Source organism: Pavona decussata, unplaced genomic scaffold, assembly GCF_977016875.1.
Source record: "Pavona decussata unplaced genomic scaffold, jaPavDecu1.1 SCAFFOLD_210, whole genome shotgun sequence".
Taxonomy (NCBI): domain Eukaryota; kingdom Metazoa; phylum Cnidaria; class Anthozoa; order Scleractinia; family Agariciidae; genus Pavona; species Pavona decussata.
In genome coordinates, this window is record NW_028145615.1 from 95,080 (window position 1) to 122,616 (window position 27,537).

General features: G+C 41.2%; 3 protein-coding genes across 3 annotated transcripts; all 3 read left to right on the forward strand.

Annotated features, from left to right (window-relative positions):
- The first annotated feature begins 738 nt into the window (after positions 1-738).
- Positions 739-6,619, forward strand: LOC146460555 (uncharacterized). Its single transcript, XM_085087931.1, has 3 exons — positions 739-1,418; positions 2,925-3,335; positions 4,125-6,619. The coding sequence occupies exons 1-3, from the start codon at positions 1,329-1,331 to the stop codon at positions 4,926-4,928; spliced, it is 1,305 nt and encodes a 434-aa protein (XP_084944057.1). The 5' UTR covers positions 739-1,328; the 3' UTR covers positions 4,929-6,619.
- A 3,692-nt stretch (positions 6,620-10,311) lies between these two features.
- Positions 10,312-16,412, forward strand: LOC146460556 (uncharacterized). Its single transcript, XM_085088000.1, has one exon. The coding sequence runs from the start codon at positions 10,568-10,570 to the stop codon at positions 16,067-16,069; it is 5,502 nt and encodes a 1,833-aa protein (XP_084944126.1). The 5' UTR covers positions 10,312-10,567; the 3' UTR covers positions 16,070-16,412.
- Positions 16,413-20,050: 3,638 nt separating this feature from the next.
- On the forward strand, positions 20,051-27,310 carry LOC146460557 (uncharacterized). Its single transcript, XM_085088003.1, has 7 exons — positions 20,051-20,115; positions 21,160-21,365; positions 21,923-22,046; positions 22,849-22,992; positions 24,109-24,290; positions 25,900-26,076; positions 27,094-27,310. Exons 2-7 carry the CDS (start codon positions 21,185-21,187, stop codon positions 27,255-27,257), a joined length of 972 nt encoding a protein of 323 aa, XP_084944129.1. The 5' UTR covers positions 20,051-20,115; positions 21,160-21,184; the 3' UTR covers positions 27,258-27,310.
- The last annotated feature ends 227 nt before the right edge of the window (positions 27,311-27,537 follow it).

Consider the following 27,537-nt stretch of genomic DNA (forward strand, 5'->3'; position numbering starts at 1 on the left):
TTTCGGGGGATATTATCAAACGACGTACACACGTCTTAGATGGTTGGTCGAGAGGACAAAAGAACGAACAACAGAACAATACTTTTAACACTACAAACAATGCAGCTGCAGGTTATCAGGGTCCAGTGAAAATAGAGCTTTTGAAAGGTACAGGTCCACAAGTAATTCATGGTAAGGTACCATATAGTCACCCACATAACCCTAACCCTCCATATAGTCACCCTTACCTTATCACGCAGGTCTACTGAAATCTCGCCCCTATACGGAAGAGGTTGGGGCGGGGTTAAAAGCGCTTTTATGCTACAGTTAGCTGGGTCAATACCATGATGTTGTCTCCTTACGTGGGAGACGTTTGCTCCTCATTGCCATTACCTACAAAAGAAAAGTAACAAAAAAGCGGAGCTGGGCCGGAAAGGGCGATAGACGACAGTTTGACAGAAATGAGAGTAGTTTCTCAGGAAATTTAATAACGATAATTTTGTTTGTTCACCAAACATCCTGTAAGCTACTCCATTAATTTTGTATACTTGAGTCTTTCCGCCGCTCAGATGGTGGTGACGGTAAAACCGCCTTAAAAACCACAACTAATACAAATTGAGGATGCAATTAAACTGTTTTAAATAAACGACTGAGATTGTCGGTCTAATTTATTTATTTACAGAACCTTGAAATTCTGCCCCGTTTTACCCATGAAAACGTGTTCTATTTTTTTGTTCTCTGACGAGCCTATCGTTTCAGAGCTCTTCCATTTAGCAACTTGAGGATGAGCCGCGATTAAGCTTCCTGCACCGGATTCATATTACACAAGCTTCTAGTAGAAACTGATATCGGTTTAGTAAATTACGGAAGGAACTTTTTTTCCGACGTAAATATTTAAACAAGCTAGCGCTGTTTTCGGATAAATTGGTGCCGAAAACTACATGTGTTTTAAGGAGTAATTACCTAAATTAAACACTTCCAACAAAAGGCAATTACAGTAGGAAAATATCGAAAAACAGCTAAAGAAACAATTTCGACAAAATGGGTCATTTCCAGTAAATCCATGAACAAGCTGTGTGTATAATTTTTTAAAATGTTAGGTTAAATTAATTCTAGAATCAGACTCGGATCAGCTGAGTAATTAATAAAATGTGTTATCTTCAGATTGTATTTGATTTTGTCGACTGTGTTTATTTGCTCTGTTGGATTTTCATTTGCGAGAGAAAGGAAAAGAAAAGACTACTTTCCTAGATGTAAACAATCTAGGATGGTTAAGAGCGATAACATTTCGCCAGGATACGATAGCACTCATAGCAGACTGACAGAAACAGTGTCTCTTCTCGTTCTTGATGTTCTTTGCCTTGCTTTCTGTTGCTGCTGGAACAAACCATATCCCGGCAACGAGAGAACCAGCTCAGCTGGAGGAAAAACAGGTTTTGGTAAGCCTTAAGGATTACCGTTTGCTGACGCTGTGTTTAAAACACTTGTAGCTCCTTTTCTATCGATACATTAACAAAAGAAGTTTTCTTGTTATGCTAATTTTAATCTGTGTCGGCCTTGAAGTCCAACACTTCTCTTTCCTTAAACTGGGCCGCACTGTGTTTAAACTCTTCAAATTCTGAAATTTCAAGGGAAACGTTGTGATAAATTTATCAAATTCTACTGGAAAAATTTGAACAGGAGTTCACAACAGGAATTAAGGACTCCTCAATATGCTGCCTAAATACCTTTCATTTGAATGGTCACATTTTAGTATTCCATCCACAGACTCAAAAGTTGGAACTACCTTCTACAATAATATTACAAAACCCTTCATTATTTTTTTTTGTCACACTTTAGCATTATATCCACGTTTTTAGAGTTCGAACCACTTTCATGACTGCATAAAAAAAAAAAAAAAAAAAACCAGTATAGTACTCATTTATGCAGTAAATCAAACTAAAATTTTGCTAACAACCACGAAACACAGGTTCACTCCTGGAACTGAAAGATTTACCCCTTTAAGTTTCTTTTTACCGAACATCATTTCATTTATAATGAAACTGAAAACGATGTTTCCTGGGCCGTTTTTTAAGAATAATTTTTATCACAACATTATGATTATTTCGTTAAAAAATATCGTACCGTGTAACACAGAAAGTCATACACTTTTTGCTAGTGTCATTTGTTTTTAGCTTCAATACTCACTGACACAGTTTAATATGTTCGGGTCATCCGAACAATTTGAAGTATTTTAATATGAACGTTTAGTGATCTTTATTTTATTCCCGGCCAAGAATCTCTGTAGCTGGCCTTTGACGAACCCAAAACCAATTCACTTTTAACTTTTTTTATAGGAAGCGTGAGGTGACATTTTATTAATTAAAGAGAACCCTAGTTTTTCAGCACAATAAAATTCCAAGATCGACCCAGTCCAAATAGCCTGGTAATAAGAATAAGAATGACACAAGTCAATATAAAGTAATATGATATAATTGAATTTTAATTTAGAACCTTGAAATAATTAATAGTCTCAGTTAAATCGCCAGGAAAGGAAATACGTTTCCGACAGCTGAAGTAATGTCGAGAAACTTAAAATCACTTTGTTTGATAAATTGTGACCGTACATTAAAGTAAGGTTTTAGATTTCACGACTAACACGAGAATGAAAAAAGGAAGAAAAACGATCTGTTTTGTAATGAAAATTTTCAAACGCTTAAGATATTAAGGGTGGAAACTTTCGGATTCATTGCGTACTTTGTACTTTTCTAGCCCAAACGTTATGACCAGACGATCACATTATGCACAGTTTCCAATTTATATATAGTCTGTAACGTTCAACTGAAGGCGCCGTTCCTAAGCTGTTAACTCAAACTAAATTCTAATAGAAAGCGCAATTAGTAAAATTTGCAAACCTGCCTTACAACTAACTTGGAAATTATCGTAACGAAATTTGTTTTTGTAAGGAAAACATGTTCTGGGCATGCGTACTGGCCTTTATGGCAATTCTGAAGTGGTCAGCCGCTGAAGGAACCATATTTGGTACAGCGGAACTAGAGCACGACTGGGCCGAGGCCTTCAAGGTGATCGTCACAGTCAAAATGCAGTATCCAGTCCCTAACGGTTGGAGGATGGCGCTGATATTTTCGCAACCAATCAAAAAGGTCGACGTGTGGCGCGCGAAAGTCATAAAAATATCCGATGACAAAAAGACCCACGCACTGAAGCACATGTATTTTAATGAACGTTTAGCGAAGGGCGAAAATCTGAAAATGGCTGTGGTGGCTTACAAAGTCAAGAGAGGCGCCAAACCTGGCAATGTTACTGTTCTGTTCAAGGGTGGGAATGTCATCCCTGAACTCCCTACCCTACCTCCGGTAAGTATTATACATTTCGGAGGTGGGTAATAGGAAAGTCTAATCTCGTACCCCGATCTCAGTCGTCGGTTCGGGAATGTCGAAATGTGAGATCTGGGTACGAGATTAAGGAAAGTCATAGATATACTACGACTGTGGGGGAGAGGAAACGAGTATTTAGTTCTATCAACTGAGTTGATAAGGGAATCAGTTGGCCACAGTGAAAGGATTCAAGAGCTGACGCTTTGAGCGTTAGCCCTTCGTCAGAGCAAATCAAGGAATTTTGGGTCGTTTGTGGTTTATATAGTAAGCAGTGGAGCTACACTATTGGTGCAAACAAAGTATGGTTTAACGTTCATTATTGACCTCAAGACCACAGCAGTCATCTAAAGACTATTCACTCTCGCTAATTCAAAAAGATCTCGTGGCCCTGAGCCTATCTTAGGCCAAAAGATGATAAACTAGTTCATCCTCTCTTGCTTAGACCAAATGTGTGAATTCCTCCTAACCAATTTAAAAACCCAACGAATGTTTAACAAAACTGGCTTCTTTAATTTACTGGTAAATTATCATGAGTCGGTTTACTTTTCTTCAGACCGGTAGGCAAAATATACCATCCTATACCAGCCCAAAATTGCCAAAACGTAGACCTAGTTGCACAATCACATACTTGTTTCTTGCCGAGAGTTAGTAAATTTTAGGTTAAAAATCTTCCATTGTCTATTTATACACACCTAGGTAGAAATCTATGGCATTACGAAAGTGAACTGACATATGACTTAAAGCGTTTTTATTTTTCTATTTCACCAGCCAACTACAGAACCCCGGCAGCAGATACCGATATATCAACTGAAACCAATCGATGAATCTGATTCTGGATTTAAAATGATCATCAGATATCAAGTCCTCGAGGCCATGAAATACTGGAGCATATCACTTAAATTCACCAAAAATATCAGCACCCGTCATTTTACCATCGACAAGGCAAAAGTCGTTCTTCCAAAGGAACCTACCAGCGACACGTTCTGTCTTGGACCCTGGCCATACAATACAAATCTAAAGGCGAAATCCGTGCTGCGTCTCGAGTTCAACTGCCACAAAGCCAAACTCTACAAGGCTGCTCCAAACGCGTACTTCGTCTTTCAACCCAATTCCTCGAAATGCGAGGATTTCGACCTCCCTACGCCCGCACCAGGGCCAGTGGGACCACAGGAAAGCACAGTCGCAGAGCTGATCAATCACTGGCCCCCGAATAACTTCAAAATGAGGTTTGACCTTCAAGTGATCAACTCCGTCCGAGGAGGCTGGAAAATCGCGCTGGAATTTTCCAAGCCCGTGGCGACGATATACAATCTAAACACAGCAAAGCTAGCGGGAAAGTCCAAAGATCAGCGCACCTACCACATTGAGAATTTCCCGGGACAGATCCAGAATGCTAACTTGAAGCAGTGTGAGCGCATCAAAATCGAGTTCGCTGGGAAGCTGGTATCGAGTGCGGCAGGTTCAAATAACCCGCTGACCGCCTCAGTGTTGTTCGAAAGGAAGGAGCCAGAATATGGGGAAATCAATCCCCTGGGGGCGTGTCCAACAGCTCCCCCTATCAAAGTTCCATGAGCAAGAATTTTCAGCTGGGAACAATGATATTATGACTTGAAAAGAGGGTTTAAAGATATGAGGTGTTATGGACAGTGAGTGACATAGAGTAGGATTTAGTTCTGCAATAAATAACAAGGGGTTTTAAATTTGGGTGAATCAACTGGAGGCAAATAAAACAATGAAAAATTGAAATGCACTTTTGGTACCCGTCTGAGATCATTTACCAAATATAGAATAAGAGCTTAACTGGAATTACTTAAAACTGCGAAAATTAAGGGAGAATCTTAAACGACCCGACTAGCTTATGAAAATAGTGTTCTCGCTTTTTGCGCCATTTCTCATATTTTCATATCAAGACAATACAGAGTGGTAAAACTTGCCAAAATTAAAAACTTGCAATAAGATGGGCCACTTACCAGCATTGCGAGTTCATATGAAGACTGGAACTGAACAAAACTCACTCTTTACCGTGAAATCATTCATTTGCTTTTTAATAATATACAGGTTCATACAATATGATTTGTTTCCCGATTGCGTGCGCACAGATTTGCCACCCATTTGGCGCGCGTTTCGCATTCACTCAGTGCAAATTAAAGTGTTCGCCTGGGATGGCTACAACAGTGTCGATTTGCTTTAGTCTGCGCTGCCGGCGGTATGGTCCGTCGTTCGCCCGCCAGCTACGCAGGCTACACTTGCTTGGGACTTAACACTCATTAAGTTCACAGCATTCACGAAATGTTTGAGACTACAAGGAAGAATCTCCCAAGTTTGGCCAAATCGTTTACTCATGCGCACTAGCTGCTTTCTTCCTATCGTGTAAAAAAAAAAAAATAAAAAAAAAACAACCCGATCGTATGTCGGGTGCTGTGATCTCCGAGTTACCGAGGCAACTGCAGTGCGTTTCAGTTCCAATAATTAAAGGAACAGCGGTTGCTAGACATATTATGCTCCGAGCAACCTCGTTTACGAGGGAAAATCCCTGGGAACGAGTTTGATGCTCTGAGGCGTCTTGGATTGGGAATTACTACGCTGGTTTATATTTCAGATCATAACAGATCACCCTCGCATAGGAATCGGGGCCAGTTTTCTCTTTTCGCTATTTTTAAGGGTAAAAGGAGATCACGAATTAAATTTGACACTCAAGTTGCGTTTTAGTATTATGGGATACAGTCGAACCGTTTCAATACAGGTACAAGGTACAACGATCAACGAGGGATTTAAGAGAGGCGTGGTCTTCTGACCTCCCAATAACATCCGGTGTTTCTTGGAACTGGCATCAAAGACAGCGAAGTTTTCAGTCGTTCATGCGTGTAATCTGTATATTGTATTTGAATTTTTTTGTAGTTTCTGAGAAATCTATGCCCTGAGGGGAGAGTTAAATTCACTCGCCTTCAATCTTTATGAAAATTATCATTCAACGTTCTGCTTAACTAACTAGCGACAACTTAGGTTTGCTGCACTGCCCAGCTCACTCACAAGATCACTCATGTCACCTTCACATCCGGAGTTTCTTGGAACTGGCAGTTCAGTTGCCCTTGCGTGTAATCTAGCTAAAAATTTATATTTAACGAATTTTTTTGGTTTCCGAGAAATGCGATGAAGCATTAGCTGAATTAATCGACTTTCACTCTTCTTCTTACTCTTTCCAGTAAATGACAGCGGCACAACATATGCAGAGCTGGACGACTTGAAGGTTCTCACTAGATCATATGTTAGGAGAGAAAATCAATAGCTTATTGTAGTTGCTATAGTTTTAAGGCCCTCGTTACAGAATAACGAATTGTACTATTGGATCTTTCAGCACGCGTAAAAACAAACCATATTTAGCCAGGTTTAGTATTAAGCCATTCATATTTACTCGAATTGCCATTCATTTGTTCGCTTTTAGAGAATAACTTAATTGTTACTTATTTTGCTCGGCGAGGACGCCTCGATTTAAGGAAGGACGGATGTTACGAGAGATTTCGCGTTTCACTTTAATACATTTAGCAAGCGCGTTTCAATAGCTTTGCATTTGGAATAGAATACATAATCAGGTGGTTACAATAGCTTTGAGATTTTGAATAGAATATTTAATCAACTTATATCTGGACACAAGAAGTGAACACTCTCGGTTGTATTGACAACCGTAGTGATTTGTGTGTCATCGTTCGATATTTTACTTGTTTTCGCTTTTGCTGCTTCATTTTTAGCTGTTTATCTTATGTACTTTTCGCTTATAATCATTCGTTTTCATTTCAAACCAGCATAGGGTTTTCAAACAAAGAGTTCTTATTTTAATTTATTCTAGTTCAACAGGTGGCTTGTACACGTGTAAGAGTTCATTGTACGTGGCTCATGTACTTTGCTCGATCACGCGAGTCCTTAACCTTTGTGCCATAATCTTACGAGTCAGCAATTCTTGTGATGTATGCTTAGTTTCCGCAGTCAAAGTTCAGTTTCCTTTGTTATGGATATAGTCCGGAAAAGTACTCTCCTTATAAGGAACTCTCAACAATTACACGCACGTGAAAATAATATATTCGTAAGTGACTTTGTCTGTTGTACCCTCGTGCGATTACAACACGCAAGCGTCTTGAACAAAAGAAAGTACTTTAACCTTTTGTAATCAGTAAGTATATAAGCACTAGGCGTACAATTGTAAATCGGTTACATCGTGGTTACCTTCAAGATAACGTCCTGTTTACATCGAGGTTAGAAACGCAGTGCTGAATAAACCTATGCTGGATTGAAGAAGATTGTCTATTCTCTGCTGTTCGTCGAGTTCCAGTTGGCTAGATCCCTGTACCTAAGAGTTGTGACGAGCTCTGTCTTGCTAGCGAGCGAGTGCTCTCAAGCTAATTCCCCCCGTTATTGTCAAGTCGCCGTTGAAGTTCCATTTGTCCCTCCCGTGCGCTCGAGCAAGGAAAACTCCGTCGCCACAAGGAAAAACCCGTCGTCACACATACATTATCAAACTTAAAAAGGTTAGAAAGGTAACCGTTGACAAAGCTTGATCGCGAGACTTACGATCGGCGTTCTACTCACATACCAAAACAACCTCCTTTCACGGAAAAATGTGTAGATAAGCCGGGGGTCATTAATTTGTTGAAATAAAGTGAAAAAAATGGGTCTTTCTGAATTGTTTCGTTAGTATAAGTGGAAAATGAATAACAAAAGTTAATTTCTTTAACGGCAAAAGCCTCATGCGTGAAGTTCAGTTGATGAGTTGACAATCCTGCAATACTGCAATCCTTTAATATTTCCACACTTCTTCTCCATAAGGTTTCAAAAAGAAGCAGCGGCAATAGCTAGATTTTCCTTATATAGAATAGAAATTGATGAGCGTTTTAGGTGTATGTTAAAACTTACGAAAAAAACTGCCGTGATCAAGAGGTTAGCAAAGTTAGCAATCATCCTTAGCTATATTACGATTTACAATCAGTGTATCAGTTACCTGAATTCACAGTACCCGACCAAAATTATTGCATCAAGTATACTAGCTGATATTCTAAGTGCACACAAATCAAGAAACTGATGTGTTCTCAATCGTGATTACGGATAACGTAAAGCAGGTAAGATATTTTTCTCCTGAAGCTAATTACCTGCAGATTATGGCAAAGTTATAGTTTTTGTACAAGTTTGTCGAGGCATTCTAAATAGGTTGCCACCTTAGCTTGATCAACTTTGACTGAGGTGTCGGCTTCGTTAAATACCACCCTTCCGGACAACCCTCCAAGGGGACAGCCACTATGAATGCAGAGTATCGCTGTTGTGTGGAAATCACGGATATCTTCAAAGTATTGCCGCTTGAAGGTTTGAATATCACCGATCTCTTGGTCATCGCGTGGTGTAAAGCATTCGGCATGATGCTCCTGGTAGGCTTCAAAAAGGACTCTGAGATTCTCTTCACCCATGGCACTGAACGCTGCTGCTGAGCGTGTATAAATGGTGGTTGTCCGGTTGTTCACCAGCAAATGTATCTTCGGTCGCCTGAGCCCATACTTGGTAGCTTTGCTGCTAAACATGTACTCTCGATATGCTAGGAAGTCTTCGGGTTCTTCCTGATCTTGTGGATGAATACCATAGACCAAATCCAGCATGGCTCTCACGGCTTCTACAGAAAAATCATCTGCATTGATTGGGACAATCAACTTCCTTGCTCCAGCGAGGGCAATCTCGGTGTTCACGGAGAATGCAGGGTTTGTGTCAATAAACACGACCCAGTTGTTTGCGTCTTGGGTCACCCCGGTAATTTTTCCATCTAAACCCTCAATGAAGCTTCGGATGGAGGAAGTAACATTGAGCCAGGGATTGATCAGAGGCACAACAACCCCAGATCGCACATGTTCAAGGTGGCGACCAACCAATTCAAGGTACATGTCGCCGCAAAGGAGAAAGAGATTAGCCGGCACTTGATTATTGTAGTCTTGAACACGAGTGACAAATTGTTTAGCATCTACCGTCTGTCCGGGCTCAAGGGAGCGTTGGAGATAGAAGCTGACAGTTTTGTTCTGTCTGTACAAAGAGGCGAGATGAATTGACCCATGCCCATGGTTTTGGGAACTCAGTAAAGCCATCGAGACATTCGCTTGGGGACAAAGATCAATCACAAGCACATTAACTCCAGGCCTGCGTCTAGCATACTGTGTAGCCATATGGAAAGTAAGAGTAGTTTTTCCCACTCCGCCTTTGTTGTTCCAGATTACATAGGATTCTAAGAGGGGCATTTTCAAATATCGTCTCCAAAAAGGACGAAAATCGTTGCAAGCGCAATCTACTTGTGATGTGAAATATTGAAAGCCGAAGTAACCGAGACACACCTAAAAGTCCGTCTGAATAAAGTGATATGTACGAATAAATTTTAAATTTGACAACTGTCAATCATGCTTATAAACCGAAAGAGGTCTCCAAGCTACTATTATAAAAAGGCTGAACATATAACCCTTTCAGTGCCTTAATCTGATAAGTGAATCGAATGTACCAAGTTTTATTGTAATCTCCAGGATTTAAGTTTGTAGTTGAATAAAATTTTACTACTTTCAAACATCTGTCATCGTGTGTGACCATGAGATATAATGATTGGGTAGTTTGGAAAAAAGGGAGTACCGGAATTTGGAACCGTCACCGGAATCCTCGGAATGACCTTAATTAAACAAGAAATACTTAAAATAATAAATAAATGAATGAATAAATAAATAAATAAATAAATAAATAAATAAATAAATAAATAAATGAAAAAATAAATAAATAAGTAAATAAATAAATGAGCAAAAAGAAAAACAACAAAAGAGAACAAACGTACAAGAACAATTTATCTGCGATCTGCGATCGGCGTGGACAGGCGAGTCCTGTCTAAGAATAATTATTGTAAATCAATCCGTGTTGACATTAGATTGTATCTTGATTTTGCATTCTGAAACTTAATGGATCTATAGTGTAATTGATTGACATAAGTGTCAAAATAGTCTACCATTGTATTGGAAAAGATAAATTTGTAAAATCGAAGCTCATGTATCAGTTGATACGAAAGTTCGGAGTTGTTAGAGATTGTGAAATGTAAACAGTATATAATGGAGAACGAAATAAAGAATTGTTGAAAGGAGAAAGATACAGTCCTCTTATTGAGTCGAACCAGTGCCGGGATTTCCCGAACATTTGGTCCTTCGAGCCGGATCATGGGAAAGACAAAGACATCTAAAACAGGCAATGGAACGACTTCAGAAACGAGAAAGGAGAGCAGAGAAGAGACAGTGCAACTGAGAAGGAGAGAAAGAAAAGGGCATAGAGCGTACCTAAAATACGTCGGCGACGAGTTAAAAGGACTCTTGCAAACGTACAACGAGGAGCAGCGGGCGAAGACCATTCAGTTAAAGGGTACATTATCGGAACTGTTGGACATTACTGAAGAACTTGACGGCGAAATTTTGAGATTGTTAGTCGAAATCGAGGAGGTGTCGGACGAGGAGATAGCAGAGGAGATACGATGCGCCGGAGACTTGAGGGGAGAGTTTACTGCACTTGTCGCCTCAGCAGAAAAGGCACTCGGTGGAAACTCTCAACCTCCAGCATCACCACAAGAGCCTTCAAGTAACGGGAGCAATAATTCGTCCGGCACAGTTCAAGTTCGATTGCCGAAGTTGGAAGCGAAGCGGTTCGCGGGGCGTGTCGAGGAATGGCAGGAGTTTTGGGACGGTTTCGTAAGCTCCATACACTCCAATCCCAAGCTATCGCCCGTAGACAAGTTTTCCTACTTACGCGGATTACTTGGGGGAACAGCACGTACGGCTATAGCGGGATTGGCCTTAACGGAGGCAAATTATGAGGCCGCCATCGACCTGTTAAAGCGGCGATTCGGGAAGAAAAGTACAATCGAACGAGCCCACGTGAACGACCTTTTAAAGATTCAGGCTGTTTTTAATGAAAGGGATATTGGTGGCCTTCGCCGATTGTACGACTTGGTGGAAGTCCACCATCGAGGCCTTCAGGCGCTCGGAGTGGACGCCGCTACATATCAAGGGATTGTTGTGCCGGCCATCTTGAACAAGATACCAGAGGCCATACGATTGCAGATAACCAGAGGGAAGAACCATGAGGAGTGGAGAATGGACGAAATGCTAGCTGAACTGTTGTGTGAGCTGGAGCTGAGAGAGGAAAATTCATTCAGAAGCGACAAGAACTTTACGCGTGAGCCGCGTGAGAAAGATCAAAGAAAATTTGGGGGCGGACCCCCAACAGCCAACGCCCTGTTAGTAAAGACATGGGACAATCTGTGTGCTTATTGTAAGGGCGAACATGCCCATGAACATTGTATGAACGTTACTTCTGTTGAGGAAAGGAAGCTCCTTTTACGTAAGTACGGACGATGCTTTATTTGTGCTAAGAAAGGGCATATTTCCCGTGATTGTGCCACTAAAATTGTATGTAATGTTTGTAAGAAAGGGTGTCATCATGTCTCCATTTGTGTTGACTATGTGGGTCACAACGCATACCAGGCGCCGCGTCAGCCTAGGCCCGCAAACAATGGTGATTATGATATCTCGCCAAGTGTCAATCACGCGCATGCCAGTCATGCCAGTCCCGCCCTTCACGTGGGATTAGTTGGGAGGGTTGCATTACAAACAGCCCAAGCAGTTATTACAGGGAGCAAACATTCGAGGGTTCGGGTTTTATTCGACGCGGGTAGCCATAAGTCCTTTATAACTACTAGAGCTGTACAGTTAGCGGGGTTGCAGGAGGTGCGAAGGGAATGGATCGAAATTAGCACCTTTGGGCAGCAAACGAGGGATAGTGGGTTGAGGGGTCTGCATGAGTTTGATGTGTTCCCTTTACAGGGGGGGAATGGGATTAGGATCGAGGCCTATGAGGTACCCAGTATCACGCAAATACGAAATGAGCACATTGAGAACAGGAAAGCCGAGTACCCCCATCTCCAGGGCTTGTGGTTCTCGGATGTCAATCGGGATTGGGAAATTCTCGATGTAGACCTGCTCATTGGGGCGGATTTTCTCTGGTCCTTTCAAGGGGGGAGAACGGTAAGGGGGGAGCCAGGTGAACCCGTCGCCGTAGAAACCCACCTGGGTTGGGTCTTGTCAGGGCCCCTGAAGGGAGTTTGTGATGATTCACAGATAAATGTCCACCTTCACCTTGTGGGTAACAGTTTGTCACGCAATGAAGAGGCGTTTGTTGATAATCGAAAATTGGAAGATAGCGCACGGAAGCTGTGGGACTTCGAGACACTCGGAATTCGGGAAGGGGATCAAGTCCACGAAGCCTTGAAGGACGCGATTGTGTTTAACGGAAACAGATACGAAGTCTCTCTACCATGGAAACAGGGACATGGGCCCCTGCCGTCCAATTACCACAACAGCTTGAGACGGCTAAAAGGTCAATTAGGACGGTTAAAGAGTGACCCCACAGTTCTGAATGCATATGACGGGATCATAAAGGAACAAGAAGAGGTTGGAATAGTCGAGCGAGTGACGGAGTTAGAAACGACTGAGAAGATTCATTATCTCCCGCATCACGCAGTCATCCGGAAAGACGCCAAGACGACCAAGGTCAGGGTCGTGTACGACGCATCGTCTAAAGAGGGAAAAGGGGGTGTGTCGCTGAATGATTGCCTTCATGTGGGACCTGCGTTAACACCACTGCTGTATGAAATTCTAATTCGTTTTCGAGAGAAGCGCGTTGCGTTAGTTGGTGATATTGAAAAGGCATTTCTCAATATCGTTGTAAACAGACGTGACAGGGATTGTTTGAGGTTTCTCTGGGTAAATAGTGTTGACAGCGAGCAATTAGAGCCCATTGTTTACAGGTTTTGTCGTGTTGTTTTTGGAGTTAATTGTTCACCATTCCTACTCAATGCAACACTGCAATATCATCTTGATTCGTTTATTGAGCTAGATCCTGAGTTTGTTCGTATCATGAAGAAGAGTTTTTACGTCGATGATCTCGTTTCTGGAAGGAGAGACACGCAGGAGGCAGGTGAGTTGTATGACAAGGCGAAAACGAGACTCGCTCTCGGTGGGTTTAAATTAAGGAAATGGTTAACGAACAGCGGGGAGTTGAGGGCCAAAATAGAGCGTGAATTGCGTGACGAGACAGACGTAAACAAAGAAGTCGAAAGCGCCGACGAGAGTTATGCCAAGGAGACCCTTGGAGCGAAAGCGGGAATGAAGAATGAAAGGGTGCTTGGACAGTCGTGGAATTGTGAAAACGATGTGTTTATCTTTGAGCTGTCAGAAATGGTTTCAAAAGCGGATGACTTGCCTGTCACGAAAAGAAGTATTTTGAAGGTGATTGCAGGTGTGTATGACCCCTCGGGGTTGGTGAGCCCAGTTCTTGTCAGTATGAAGGTTTTATTTCAAGAGCTGTGCATGGGCAAGGTAGGTTGGGACGAAGAGTTAAGTGGTGAATTGAAGACACGTTGGATGGGGTGGTTAAGTGACCTAAAGGGAGCGAAAGAGGTTCAAATTCCTAGATGCGTTTATGGAGTACCCCTGGGCGAAGTTACTTGCTCACTGCATGGATTTGCCGACGCAAGTAGAAAGGCTTACTGTGCTGTGATTTATTTTGTGTGCGAGCTTTCTGGAGCTATCTCAGTGACGCTGCTCACTTCCAAGACGAGAGTTTCCCCTCAGAAGCCACAGACGATACCGCGATTGGAACTCATGTCCGGCAGAATTCTATCGACGCTCATGAGTACAGTCAAAGAAGCCCTCGAGGGGGAGGTACACATAGCGAGCACACAACTGTGGCTGGACAGCAAAACGGCGCTATGGTGGATAGCAAACAACGGCGAATGGAAGCAGTTTGTTCGTCACAGAGTCAATGAAATTCTGAAGGTCACGAAGAAGGATGAGTGGGGACATTGTCCGGGGGAGGAGAACCCAGCGGACATAGGTTCGAGAGGTGAACAGGCATCCAAGCTGAAAGAAAACGTCTTGTGGTGGAACGGTCCACCGTGGTTGACTGGACCAAGGACTGGATGGCCAAGCACGGAGATCAACGAGACTCCACAGAGTAACGAAGAGATGAAGAAAGTGACTGTCACGGTAGCTGGCGTGACAAGAAAACGTGGAGTCACAGATGTGATTGATATCAACAAGTTTAGTACCTTTGATCGGTTGTTGAAGGTTACGGCATGGGTGAAGCGTTTTCTGTTCAATTTTGTGTGTACCAGAAGGGGCGTGCAAGGGAGAGCGGGTATGTTGCAAAGAAGAGAAATGTACGAAGCAGAGCGAATATGGATCGGAACCGCGCAAGCGGAATTAAAGGGCAGTAAAAGCTATGATGACCTTGTCCGACAATTGAAACTAGAGAACCGTGACGGAATCTTGAAATGTATTGTCAGATTGGAAAATTCGGATCTGGACCTGGAATCGCAGGAACCAATCATTCTGCCCAGAAATCACAGGATGACCAAGTTGATTATCGAAGAATGCCATAGAAGAACGAAACACGGAGGAGTGCGAACGACGTTGGGAGAGTTGAGGTCAAGGTTTTGGGTTCCAAAGGGTGGACAAGTTGTAAAGAAGGTGTTAAGAGAATGCGTGACGTGTAAAAGACAGCAAGGAAAACCCTTTGGAGCGCCACCTGTAGCAGCATTGCCAGAATTCAGGGTCAGGGAGGCCGCACCATTTTCGAAGGTAGGAGTAGATTTCTCTGGTCCAGTGTATGTGAAGTCTACAGATGGCGAAATGGTGAAATCCTATATAGCGTTGTTTACTTGTTGCGTGACACGGGCTGTGCATCTGGACCTGGTGGCAGACTTAACAGCGCCGACCTTTTTGCGTTGTTTACGAAAGTTTACGGCCAGGCGGGGCACACCATCGTTGATAGTTTCGGACAACGCGAAGACCTTGAAGGCATCGGAGAAGATTTTGAGACGAATGTATGACAACGAAGAGGTAAGGGCGCATTTGGAGACAAACCGGATAGACTGGAGGTTCAATTTAGAGCGGGCGCCATGGTGGGGAGGATTCTTTGAGCGATTGATAGGAACTACGAAACGCTGTCTTAGAAAGGTCCTTGGAAACGCGAAGCTTAACGCGGACGAAATGATAACAGTCTTAACTGAATTGGAAGCCACCATGAATTCACGTCCCCTGACGTACGAATATGATGAAGTTGGGGCGGAAATGTTGACACCATCGCATCTCATCTATGGACGGCGCTTAATTAACTTACCAGAGGAGGTACGAGATGACGAGGAAGAAAATGAACGTGGGTTCCTGAAGAGGTTCAGATACCTTGCTAAGTTAAGAATCCATTTCTGGAATCGGTGGCGCAAAGAGTATTTGGTGGATTTGAGAGAGCATCATCGTGGCAACAAGGAAGGCAAGCACGACAAGGTAAGTGTTGGAGATTTGGTGTTGGTTCACGAAGACAATGTTAAGAGAAGTAACTGGAAATTGGCGAAGGTGGAGGAGTTGATTGTGGGCAAAGATGGACAGGTAAGAGGTGCCAGACTGAAAGTAATCACGAAGGGAAAACCTGTTTTTATGAACCGGGCAGTTCAAAAGTTGTTTCCCCTGGAGGTTAGTTGTGTCACGGGGGGAACTCAGGGAAATGTAGGAACCGGGGAAAATGGCAATCAGGGTAGGGTTAGAAATACCCCAAGGCGAGCGGCAGCACTGGATTCGTGTTGGCGCACGCGAGCCATGATTAATCACTAGTTGTTTGCTCGGTGTATTTTGTAGCGCGATCGTACTTTTCGGACTTGTGTACTGTGTTTGACCCTGATTGGTCAAAGGGGGGAGTGTGTCTAAGAATAATTATTGTAAATCAATCCGTGTTGACATTAGATTGTATCTTGATTTTGTATTCTGAAACTTAATGGATCTATAGTGTAATTGATTGACATAAGTGTCAAAATAGTCTACCATTGTATTGGAAAAGATAAATTTGTAAAATCGAAGCTCATGTATCAGTTGATACGAAAGTTCGGAGTTGTTAGAGATTGTGAAATGTAAACAGTATATAATGGAGAACGAAATAAAGAATTGTTGAAAGGAGAAAGATACAGTCCTCTTATTGAGTCGAACCAGTGCCGGGATTTCCCGAACAAGTCCTAAACATGTATATGAAAGCCTTACTTATCTCCCCAACGCTGTTGACTTTATTAGAAACTGACCATTCTAATTTGTTTCTGAATGAGGAGGCGGGGGGGGGGGGGGGGGGTTTGGTGGAGTTGGGGGAAAACCCAAAAAAATCCTGCACGTGAGAAGTGCTGAAAAGAAAAAACTCGTGCACAAGCAAATGAAAAATAAAAAAATCGTGTTGAGTTTGAAATTGAGGCCATGTCCACACGTATCCGGAAATTTTTTTTTCCGCAAATATTTTTTTGCGGATGCGAAAATTTTCGCGTCCACACGCAGCGTATTCGAATCGTTTTCAGCCGTCCACACGTATCCGATTGTATCCGGAAATTTTCTGATTTGCTCTAGTTCGCAGTTCTAAAATTCTCTCTCCATTCTTCTTCGATCGTTGTGCCACTGATAAAATTGTCCCACTATGCGCTTGTCCTTCTTGGTTGCATCCAGAATAACAACCTCAAAACATCCTGTCGATTTCTAATGTATTGGTTGTGTAAATTTATCGCAGCTGCAATTATCTGAATGCATGATATCAAACTAGAAATCAGAGCAACTAACAAAGAAGCTACAACCCGGCTTGCTGTACGCCATGTTTGTTTATAATGCTCGCCGTGAAGACTGGATCCAAGAGAATGACGAAAGCGTATTCAAAAATTTCCGGATACGACCGTCCACACGTATACGTATTCGTATCGGATAAAAAAATTTCCACTCTGGAGAGCGTTTTCAAAAATTTCCGGATACGGCCGGAAAATACGCTGGATACGTGTGGACGCAAGCCGTATTCGTAAAAAAAAATTTGCGTTTTCACAAATTTCCGGATACGTGTGGACGACGCCTGAAATAGAAAAATAATAATGCCAGGTACAATTGCCCAAGCGCCTCCCCCATCCCCTCCCCCAGAAATTTACTGGTCCATCCCTTCAAAGACCGGCGCTGGAAGTTGCAGGAAGGTCCAAAAACACTGAAATCTCCGACCAGCATCGTACAAGGAGTCACTTTTTCAATCGGCTCAAGCCTGCTATGTTATATTTTTCCTAGATAAGACTTTATTTCGATCTCGGGAAACCTTTCGCTTATTAGAATAGAAAATGTTTATGATTGGTGTGTGTGAGAATTTGAAAATATTTAGGCAGTGATCTGACTCTATAAAGGGCTACGCTAGGTTTGTACCGGAAACTTGTAAATTTACTTTGAAGTACTTTGGCGTCACTATACAAAGCTATTCCCGGATAGGAAGTCTCAAGTAGACAACGCGACTTTTCGACATTTTCCACAAAAGCTCTTATTAACTACAGTATTGAATCAATTGAATAAAAACAACAAAGTGAATCTGCAATAAAACATCGAATGTCTTTTACCGCAGAGTTCCACAATTTGCTTTAAATATCCTGAGAAACGAATCGCCTCAATTCATCGGAATTTATCTTCACTTGCTCACTGACTCTTTGCCTTCTCAAAAACTTGGCTTTCTCCATGAAAGTTTTCCACATCCCAGTTCATTGACGGTCGAGTGATCTTTTAGGGTATTTTCTTTTCATTTCCAGCCATAATTTTTTTTAATCGAGTAACACATGTCGAATAGAACTTTAAGGCCTCAATTCCAGGGCCGCGAAATCGAGGCAAATTTGGTGATTGATACAGCCGAGATTGTGGCACAGGGAACCCAGGGTGTTCACGTACGCAGCCTTAAATAGGGTATGGATTTTGCCCTCCTCTGTCCTGAAACAGGTGTAAAAATTTCAAGTGAGTCTGTCCTAATCAGGGTCTGGACCCGTCCTAGACAGGGTGGCTGCAAGACTGTCGTCGAGTATTTAGCAATCCGAGATCGGAGACGTTTATCTGTATTTATTTAGCAGGTCACCCGTCAACTTTAGATTATTTGCAGGACTAGATATTAGCGCCATTATTTTTAGTATCTGAATATCTAAATAGCGCGTTAAAACAGAAGGCGTTGACCTAAACAGGGTACGTATTTAAGGTTATTTTTGTCCTAAACAGAGTCAGGGTTTCAAGCCCCCAGTGGCACCCCTACGGCCCAAATATGGGTCAAGTACCATACGCCCCTTCCTCCGCGGAAACCATGACTGAAAATCCCTTGAACATAAGTTACTGTCGAAAGCTGTATTAATTATGCAGACACCTAGCCCGCGAGCACGCTCCCAAACGGCTCGGTCTGCCCTTCCTTTCTCGCCCTCAGACCGAGCTCGGCGGGGTTTCTATTCGCCCTATCACCCAATCGGGAGTTTAGCCTAGCCTGTTCACAGTCTAGCGGAAACCAGAAGCGCTTACCATTTGAATGAAATTTTAGGTAAGAATTTTTCGACAAATGGTACTGGACGTTTCGCACCTCTGAAACGGAAAAGGAATGAGCTGTACCATTTGTGAATCTTTTAAAGAATGCCGAAAAAGTCTGGGTACAAACAAACATGGCAGCCACGGTTTTGCTTGGACTACTTGAGATTTAAGTGACGAAAACGAGTTTCTTGAAGAAGCAGACAAAGAAGTGATTCTTTTCTTTGCTGTATCTTCATTTACCAAGAGAAAGCTGAACGGATATAGCGATTCCTGATGCGTTTAACTATGGGTCTCATGCAGCAAACATGACTCGTAAAAGTTGAAATAAAACGTAGTAGTTACGTTCAAAAACACCCATCACTCTTACCTGTGATTTCACTGTTGTGTGCAACAAAGTCTGCTAGCAAGGTGGATGAAAAACAACATTTCACAAGTATATACTTGAACTTGAACATTTTCGTAGCTTTCCGAATAAACCGCCATGTTAATTTTGACAAGCGATGTTTCGCGCTCGCGCTCTCCTGCTGGAGCCTGGTGCTAGCATACAACAAATTCCGGTCGTAACGGTGAAACCAAGAAAAATGTAATGTTACTTTTTTTCCGGAAAATTTCCGTTGGAATCAAGCGTTCCATTTATTTCCCACTGGAACAACCGGTTTTTCCAAACAAATGGTAAGTGCCTCAGAAGCCATCAATCCGTATCCTGTGAATTGAATGAAGGTGAATATCAATAAAGTAGTTACCCCAAAAAGATAAGTTTATGGCACTGAAGCTGGTGCGTGGCCCGGGGGGGGGGGGGGGGGGGGTACTCCCTTATATGGGCTATATAGGTATGTGCGGCGCTAAAGGGTATGGTTTTTCGGCTGTTTTGGTCATAAATAGGGTATCGCTTTTAGCCATTTTGCCGCCATTTTGGTAATAAACAGGGTATAGATTTTTGCACTCTAGTCCTGGGTTCGATTTTTTTTAGAAGAAGCTACTTCAGGTCATAAATAGGGTAGGGAAGATCGCAGATTTTAGTCATAAATAGGGTAAGGGTTTTGGGAAGCGGGCCGCACAACCCTACCCAATTTTATTTGGAGTACCCCCCCCCCCCCCCCGGGGGTGCGTGGCCAGGGTTTGAAACCCGATGCCCGGTACGTCCGGATGTACTTCCTGCCCGAGACAAGTCGATAACTGGTCGGACGGTCGTCGGAAGGTGTCATGGGTTTCTCAGCTGGGATATATCGCAGGCGCAATGCAACCAGACGAGACAACAGGAGTCTGGAAACGAGAAGAACCATAACAAACAAAGATGGCTGCGAGTAAGGTGGAAGGTTAGATTGAAGGTGCGTGTCTTTTCTTTTTACTCTGATTTCTCCTATATATTTAACACACACTTACAGATATTCACTTCCATCACGACCATCCCAGTACTAATTCACAAACGCAAATTTCTTACCGCGTTCGTTTCGATCATTCATTTTACCGTTGTGACGTCTGGGAATAAGTTAATTCCCAGTTCAGTTTTTACGTGTTATGAAAGGAGCCGGCTTTTTGGTGACGTCTTTTGTAAATCTAACATGAACATGATTCATTTTGCGGCTAAACTATAGAATACAGGGCCACTTTTCCACTATTATAAATTCAAGTGGTTCTGCAGCTCGCCAGTTAAACTGCGGAGCCGTCGACGAGCTGCTAAATTATAAGCCTTACTCGTTGCGTGTTAACCATTATGACTGCTGTTTTGTCTGAATCTCACCGCTGAAAAATTTCTTGACTTTCCAGGTTTAAAGCCGTTATAAATTTCCTTGTCAGATTTTGTTACCAGTGTAAGCTCCTTATGCATCAGTATAAATTGTGTTTGAAAGTATAATCGAACGAAAATGATAGTTTGGATTTAAGCTTAAGACTTACCTTACAGTAAGGACGTCAGGTTTTCTTTCCTTTGTCTTGCAGCTTTTTGTTACCCTTCTCTGTATTAATTTAACTATTTTAACTTTATTTTATACCATCTGTGCGTTTTAGAGCGTCTTACACCAACGTAAAGCTTGCATTTTGTGCTAGGCATTCGGTGCATTGGGTCTTGTTCATTTCAGTATTAATTATTGTTTATTTTTGTATTTCTTTATTACAATTCAAGGCAACAATACATTAGATACAAAAAGAAAAAAAAAAAAAACCAAATAAATAAATACCACGAGGGTGGCCAGTAAAAGAGTCTCTTATCCTATTCCCTGACAAACTAGTCCTTTCCCCTGAAAATAAAAATACAAATAAATGTATATACCCTCAAATAATACAGATAATTAAAAATAAAAAGGAAAATTAAGTTTCATGACTTGACATTTAGCAGGAATAATTTTGATTATTTCTGTGTATTTACTTTGCAGTTGATGCTCATGAGCTGTAGATACTATGGGTCAGAGATACACGCTGTTCTTCACAGCGCGAGAGGGGCGTGAAGATGACTTACGGTGGGCTCTTTATGACAGGAAGATCTCTCCTGATCTGCGTGACCCTGATACCAAACAGACAGCTCTGCACTTGGCTGCTGCTAAGGGCCGTGTGGGTTGTGTTCAGTTATTAATTGAGGCTGGTAAGAGAATAAGATTGTTGCATATTGCATGGTATATACATGTAAGAGCTGAAGTCATTTTTTAGTTTGTTAAAGCTAAACAAAGGTAATCCATAAATCAGTATCATTGGGGTCAAGAGTGAGAGACTTTTGTATATAATATAATTATTAATTTCCACTCCTTTTTTGCATAATGTAAACATAAGTACCAAATTATTTGTTCATTGTTGTCTTCCATCTTGGGCATGCCACCCAAGAAATATAACTCCTTTAACAGGATCTAATTTAGATACCAATTTTTTATGATGCTGCTTTAACCCTCATTTGTAGAAATAAAAGTATTGTGTTGTATTGTATCTCAGCATTGCTGTAGGGATAGCATGTTATTTCAAGAGGGTTTTGTCTGCCTAGGATGTCTTTATAACTAACTTCATAAATATGTTCATTGTCATTAACAAAGCTCCGGGAATTTACGTGATAAAATACAATACTTTTAATTTTAGAATTTGTTGGACAGTGTTTGATGACTTGCCATTTTTCTCCTGGCTCTGTGTTGTCTAACTTTGTGGATTTTACAGGAGCAAAATGTAATGTACAGGAGAAAGACGGCCTTACGCCCCTCCATCTTGCTGTCTACCATGGCCATGTTAAGTCTGTCAAGCTACTGATTGAACATGGAGCGGATGTTAACAGCACATCAAGGTAATTTCTTATTTGGTAATAACTGGATTTGAATTTAGTGGTGATACTTTTGTACCTAGATTTTAATTCTTGGGTACAGTGCAGTAAACATAGCTTGTGTTTATAAATATACTTGTACAGTCAACTCTTAATCCCTTAATCCTCAAGCTATAGAAATCAGAAATTTTGGTTGGAAATCAGATGGATCAGAAGCATTACTGGGGGTCAGGATAACTCCATAGGCTCACATGCAGAACAGAGTGTTGGATCAGTCATTTGTCATTTCTCCTAGCTGTTTCCAGCTTCCTATCAAAGAGAATCACCCGACATTGTGAATAGAAAGCACCATCTCTTTTGGTTGGTATGCTGTTTTGAGAAAGAGCATTCCCATTATTAAACAGTAATACCAACAGTTTGATTCTTGCCCATGGTAAATGCAAGTTGGGGATCAGGGATGGCCCCGTAGTGAGAGTACTGCGACGCCTCCCACCAGTGTGGCCTAGGTTTAATTCCCGGTCTCAGCTTCACATGTGGGTTGAGTTTGTTGTTGGTTCTTGTCCTTGTTGCGGAGGTGTTTCTCTGGGTACTCCAGTTTTTCCCTCTCCTAAAAAAAACCTGACATTTCCAAATTCCAATTTGATCTGGAGAGTATTCCCATGGTGCAAAGCGCATTTGATCATGTTGTCATGGAATTATGCATTCTTCAAATTTACAAATTTATTTATTTATTATGATTAATCCCTGGTTGTTGGGTCACCTGTAACTCGTTTGAGACCTTACCTTTAGTAGACAGTGACAGTGTTGTTGTTGTTGTTCTTCTCAGGTTTGGTAGTACCCCTCTCCATCAAGCAGCATATTTTGGACATTTTGACTGTGCTGCCGTATTGCTGGCAGCTGGTGCTCTGGCTAATGTGGAGGAAGCCTGGGGCCAAACTCCACTGTTTCTGGCAGCGCAGCGTGCTCATAGGTTTGTTTGGATATAATTCAAATAGATATTAATGGTGCAATTATCTACAATATCAAAGTTAAGGATTGTGCCCTCCTTTCGCTACTATTGTACACATCCTGGGTACCTCAGGATGATCTGAGAAACCCTGATTTCTTGAGGACAGTCCCTTCAAAGGTATTTTTGTGCAGTTTATGATTATACATTGAAAGGAGATCTTAGTAAGGGCTATTGAAATCCAAAAAGAAAATTAGCTAACCACAAATTAAAAAAAAAGGCAAATATTGTTTTGTACATGTGTATTTTAAAGCTCTGAAAAATGTGTGGTTGCTTCCATTTTTTTTTTATTTTTATTTTTGATTTCAATAGCCCTTGCTAAGGTATTGTTTTCCCACATAGTCATAAACCACACCAAAATACCTCTGGTAAGTCCCCCATGCCCTAGATAATTGTGCCCCTGCGAATCTCAGATTCTAGAATCTTTCTGAAAATAGGTCCTTCTTTGTTTAAGTTCATGGACTGTTCTAGGTTAATTCAAAGTATTTCAAGCTGTTTTTTTCTTCTTGTCAAACCGAAACAATTTTGAAATGCAAAATTTCCTCCAATAAACAAGCCACCCTCTCCCCCCCCCCCCCCCCCCAAAAAAAAAAAAAACAAGAACAAAATGGAGAGTAGGGATGGTGCAGTGGTGTCAAGAGCACCCACCTCCCACCAATGTGGCCTGGGTTCAATTCCCAGACTCAACATTGTATGTGGGTTGGAGTTTGTCATTGGTTCTTGTCCTTGCTTCAAGAGGTTTTTCTCCGGGTACTCAGATTTTCCTCTCTCCTCAAAAACCAACATAATTTTCCAAATTCCAAATTATTTGATCTGGAGAGTTACCTCAATTAGTGCTCTGCACTAAGTACATCAACACAAATGAAGTGATTTATTTTTATTTATAAATCAGCCCTTTCAGAAAAAAGCACCTCCAAAATTCTGTTTGAACAAATATACATCTAGGGCTCACATTTTGAATTTTAAGTTGTATTCAGCAAAGCTGTTTTGACATATCTGTTGTATTCTTGAGAGTAAGATCATGTCATCATTTTGAGTAACACAAACGAGATTTGACAGAGCATTGGTTTTGTTTTCCAGTGATGTGCTCAAGCTTCTGTTACAGTATGGTGCATTTGTAAACCAGACTGATAAAGCCCATTACAAGACTGGTCTTCATGTGGCTTGTGAGGCTCAGAGTGTCGCCTGTGTGCAGTATTTACTTGATGCTGGGGCTGATCCTAATGTCCAAGCAGAACAGGGTCGCACACCACTTCACATAGGTATACCAGCCTTTCACGGCAAAGGGGGAGGTATCTAAATTGTAACAGCTTGAACCCCAGGGAGATACTCAGGTATATTGCTGATGCTGGGATGCAGAGACCATTGTTTTTTACTTGTGCCTTGAGGCTACAAGTCTAGAAATGGCCGGCATTCAAATTCTTTTTCATGTCGCAAACTTCCACAGGTACCCCAAGCTTCAGAGGTAACTGGCAAGCTCTATGAGTTTTTGTAAATAGTCTTTCTATTAGCTGAACGACACAAGTAAAGGCTAGCTCTATAGCCTTTAGTTGTTGAGTTTGAAATAAGTGATTGGGGACATTTTTGGGGATGAGAACTTTTCTGGTGGACGTTGTTTTGGGTGAGCACATTATGGTAGGGATTTTGTTAGGGCTTTCATGTGGAGCAGGATAGACTTTTCTGGGTTACATTTAGGGTTGTCTGTACTGTGTTATGTTCCAGATGGCCCTTTTTGGGGTCCAGTTTAATAGGACTTTTTGAGGTCTAAAAACTTGGACTCATGCGTTATTTAAGTGCCCCTCCTTCCCCTACCCGCCAATTTTTATATAAAAAAATGACATTAAAAATGAATGTGCATGTCGGAAAAGGGTATATGGCAGGCAATACTACAGAGTCATTGATATTGCTGAAGCCAGAAAAAAATAAGACCTAAATGAGGAGCTGTAAGGACTCACTCTTGAACCAAGCATTGCAAGCATAGTAATTAGAATTGTCAAATTTAATGGAAAATGCTAGGTAGGAATGCCTAGTGGGTTTGAGCGATGACATCACATTCTGAGGCTGTGTTGATACACACATGCACACACAATACAATATTTATTTTTGCCATATACAACAATTACAGATGGAAAAAAAAATGATGAAAATTGACGAAAGAAAATAAATGGCGAGGAAACCTGAAAGAAACCACGAGGCTTATAAAGTCAGGCTTCCTCACTTTTAAAAAATAGCTATCTTATATTAGAATTATAATATGGACTTATGATAATTATATTTTACCGCGCACACGTACACTCACACGCACACACATATTAAGTAAGTTAGTTAAGAAATACAGCCTTACAGAAGTTAATACCTAGAGAGAAGAAAATCTTTAAGCTTTCTTTTAAAAGAAGCGGAGGAGGGAGAACTACACACATGCATAAAGTTTATTTTCACTTGAATTGGAGAGTAGTCGAAAGCTCATGTCTTCCAGTTTACTTAGTATTGTATGAGATTGAAACATTGGTGTGGTCAACATGTATGTTTTGATAGAGTAGTACATGTTGCATTTCAGCCTAGTTGGGGGGAGGAGGGGTGGGTAAGTTGAGATTTCAGTCCCGCTTTGTTAACAAATCCTCTCATAAAAGCGTTGAAATTACATGAAGAAAGTTTGACAGCCCGGGGTGACAATTCCACCTGAAATTTGTCATGTAATCAGGCAAGAAATATGGTGGTGAATCTGACACAAACAACAACTTTTTGAAATCTTTCAAGCCTGATAGAAATTTTACAGTTGGTACTGTTTGCTTTTCAGTATTTTTATGTTTTCTTTTATTGTGGTTCAGGCATTGCTGGTAAAAGTAATTGTTATTATTTGTTACTTTTAAGTACTAAGAGGGGAGGAGTCGGGGCCCTTGACACAGCTGCTGGTAGAATATGGGGCGCGATGCGATGTTACGGATGACAGCGGAAATTCGGCAGAAACTATACTTCAATCACTAGTCACGCGATATGGAAATGGACCATCATATCAACAATTGCTACAGTTATTATGGGATAGTCATGGTGAGATACTAAGAAGTACTTTACATTATGTACAAGTATTTGTACATGTAACAGCGTCATGTGGTTGTTATTCAAGTGCTTTGCTCCGCATTCGAGTTAGTGGAAGTTAGAGACTTTTTTCAGCTTACCACAAGGTCTTTTATTTCTGGTGGGCTTCTCAACCAATTAATTAATTAATCAATTAATAATTGATTTTTGTGGTTTGGCCAGTAAAAGGTTTGTCATCTCTGTTTTGATTGGCTTGTGGTCATTTATGAACGCCCGGGAAAGGTTACGGATTTTTCGTTTTCCAGATCTGATTGACAAAAGTTTAATAAAAGTGTGTTTGGTTTGATCAACAGAGTTTACAAGGTAATTTAGTCACTGTAAAAAGATTTGAGTGCTGACGTTTGAAACGTTAGCCCTTCATCAGAGCAAACCCCTCATTTGTTTAAACTTTTCACTGATGCAGCCCCACAGTTTTTTTAGAAACTAACCCCCTTTAATATCCATTACTTTTGAATAAAAGTGCTTTGATGTTGAAGTCCCTGAGGTTATAACATAACATAACATAACATAACATCACATAACATCACATAACATAACATCACATCACATCACATCACATCACATCACATCACATCACATCACATCACATCACATCACATCACATCACACAACACAACACAACACAACACAACACAACACAACACAACACAACACAACACAACACAACACAACCTAACATAACATAACCTAACCTAACCTAACATAACATAACATAACATAACATAACATAACATAACATAACATAACATAACATAACATAACATAACATAACATAACATAACATAACATAACATAACATAACATAACATAACATAACATAACATTTTATTCAGGAGGCTTTAACACAAATACAAAAACATCCTGAATAGGGAAATCGTGAGGTTAACCCTATACAAAAACAATTTCCCAACGCCAACGTTATGCCTTCATGTGCCACATTATGATAATCTATTTTAATTTATTTTTCAGATAAACCCAAAAGCTTGAAACGCCTTTGTCGTCTTTCAATTCGGAAGCTCCTCTCACCATGCTCTCTTGAACTTGTGAATTCTCTCAGTATACCTGACTGCCTCAAAATGTACATTCTACATGTTGTGGAAAACAGGAAGGAGGACAAGATGGTGTCAAATTGATATTGATGTTGTTTGTACAGTTGTACAGTGAAAATAATACTTCATTAGGTCTTCTTGTGGTTTGAAAGTAAAAGTGATATTTTGTGGCAATTGGGGGTGGGGGTGGGTGGTGTCAGTCCCAGAAATTTTCTGTTTGTACACTTTTATTTATTTATTGGCAATGCCCTCAGTTGATAAGTGCAGTTGCTAGCAGTGCCGATTGCCAAATACCTAGGGGATGAATTCGCATATCTAAAAGTGATGGGGAATATGAGTGGAGCCATAATTTGATAGTAGAAAA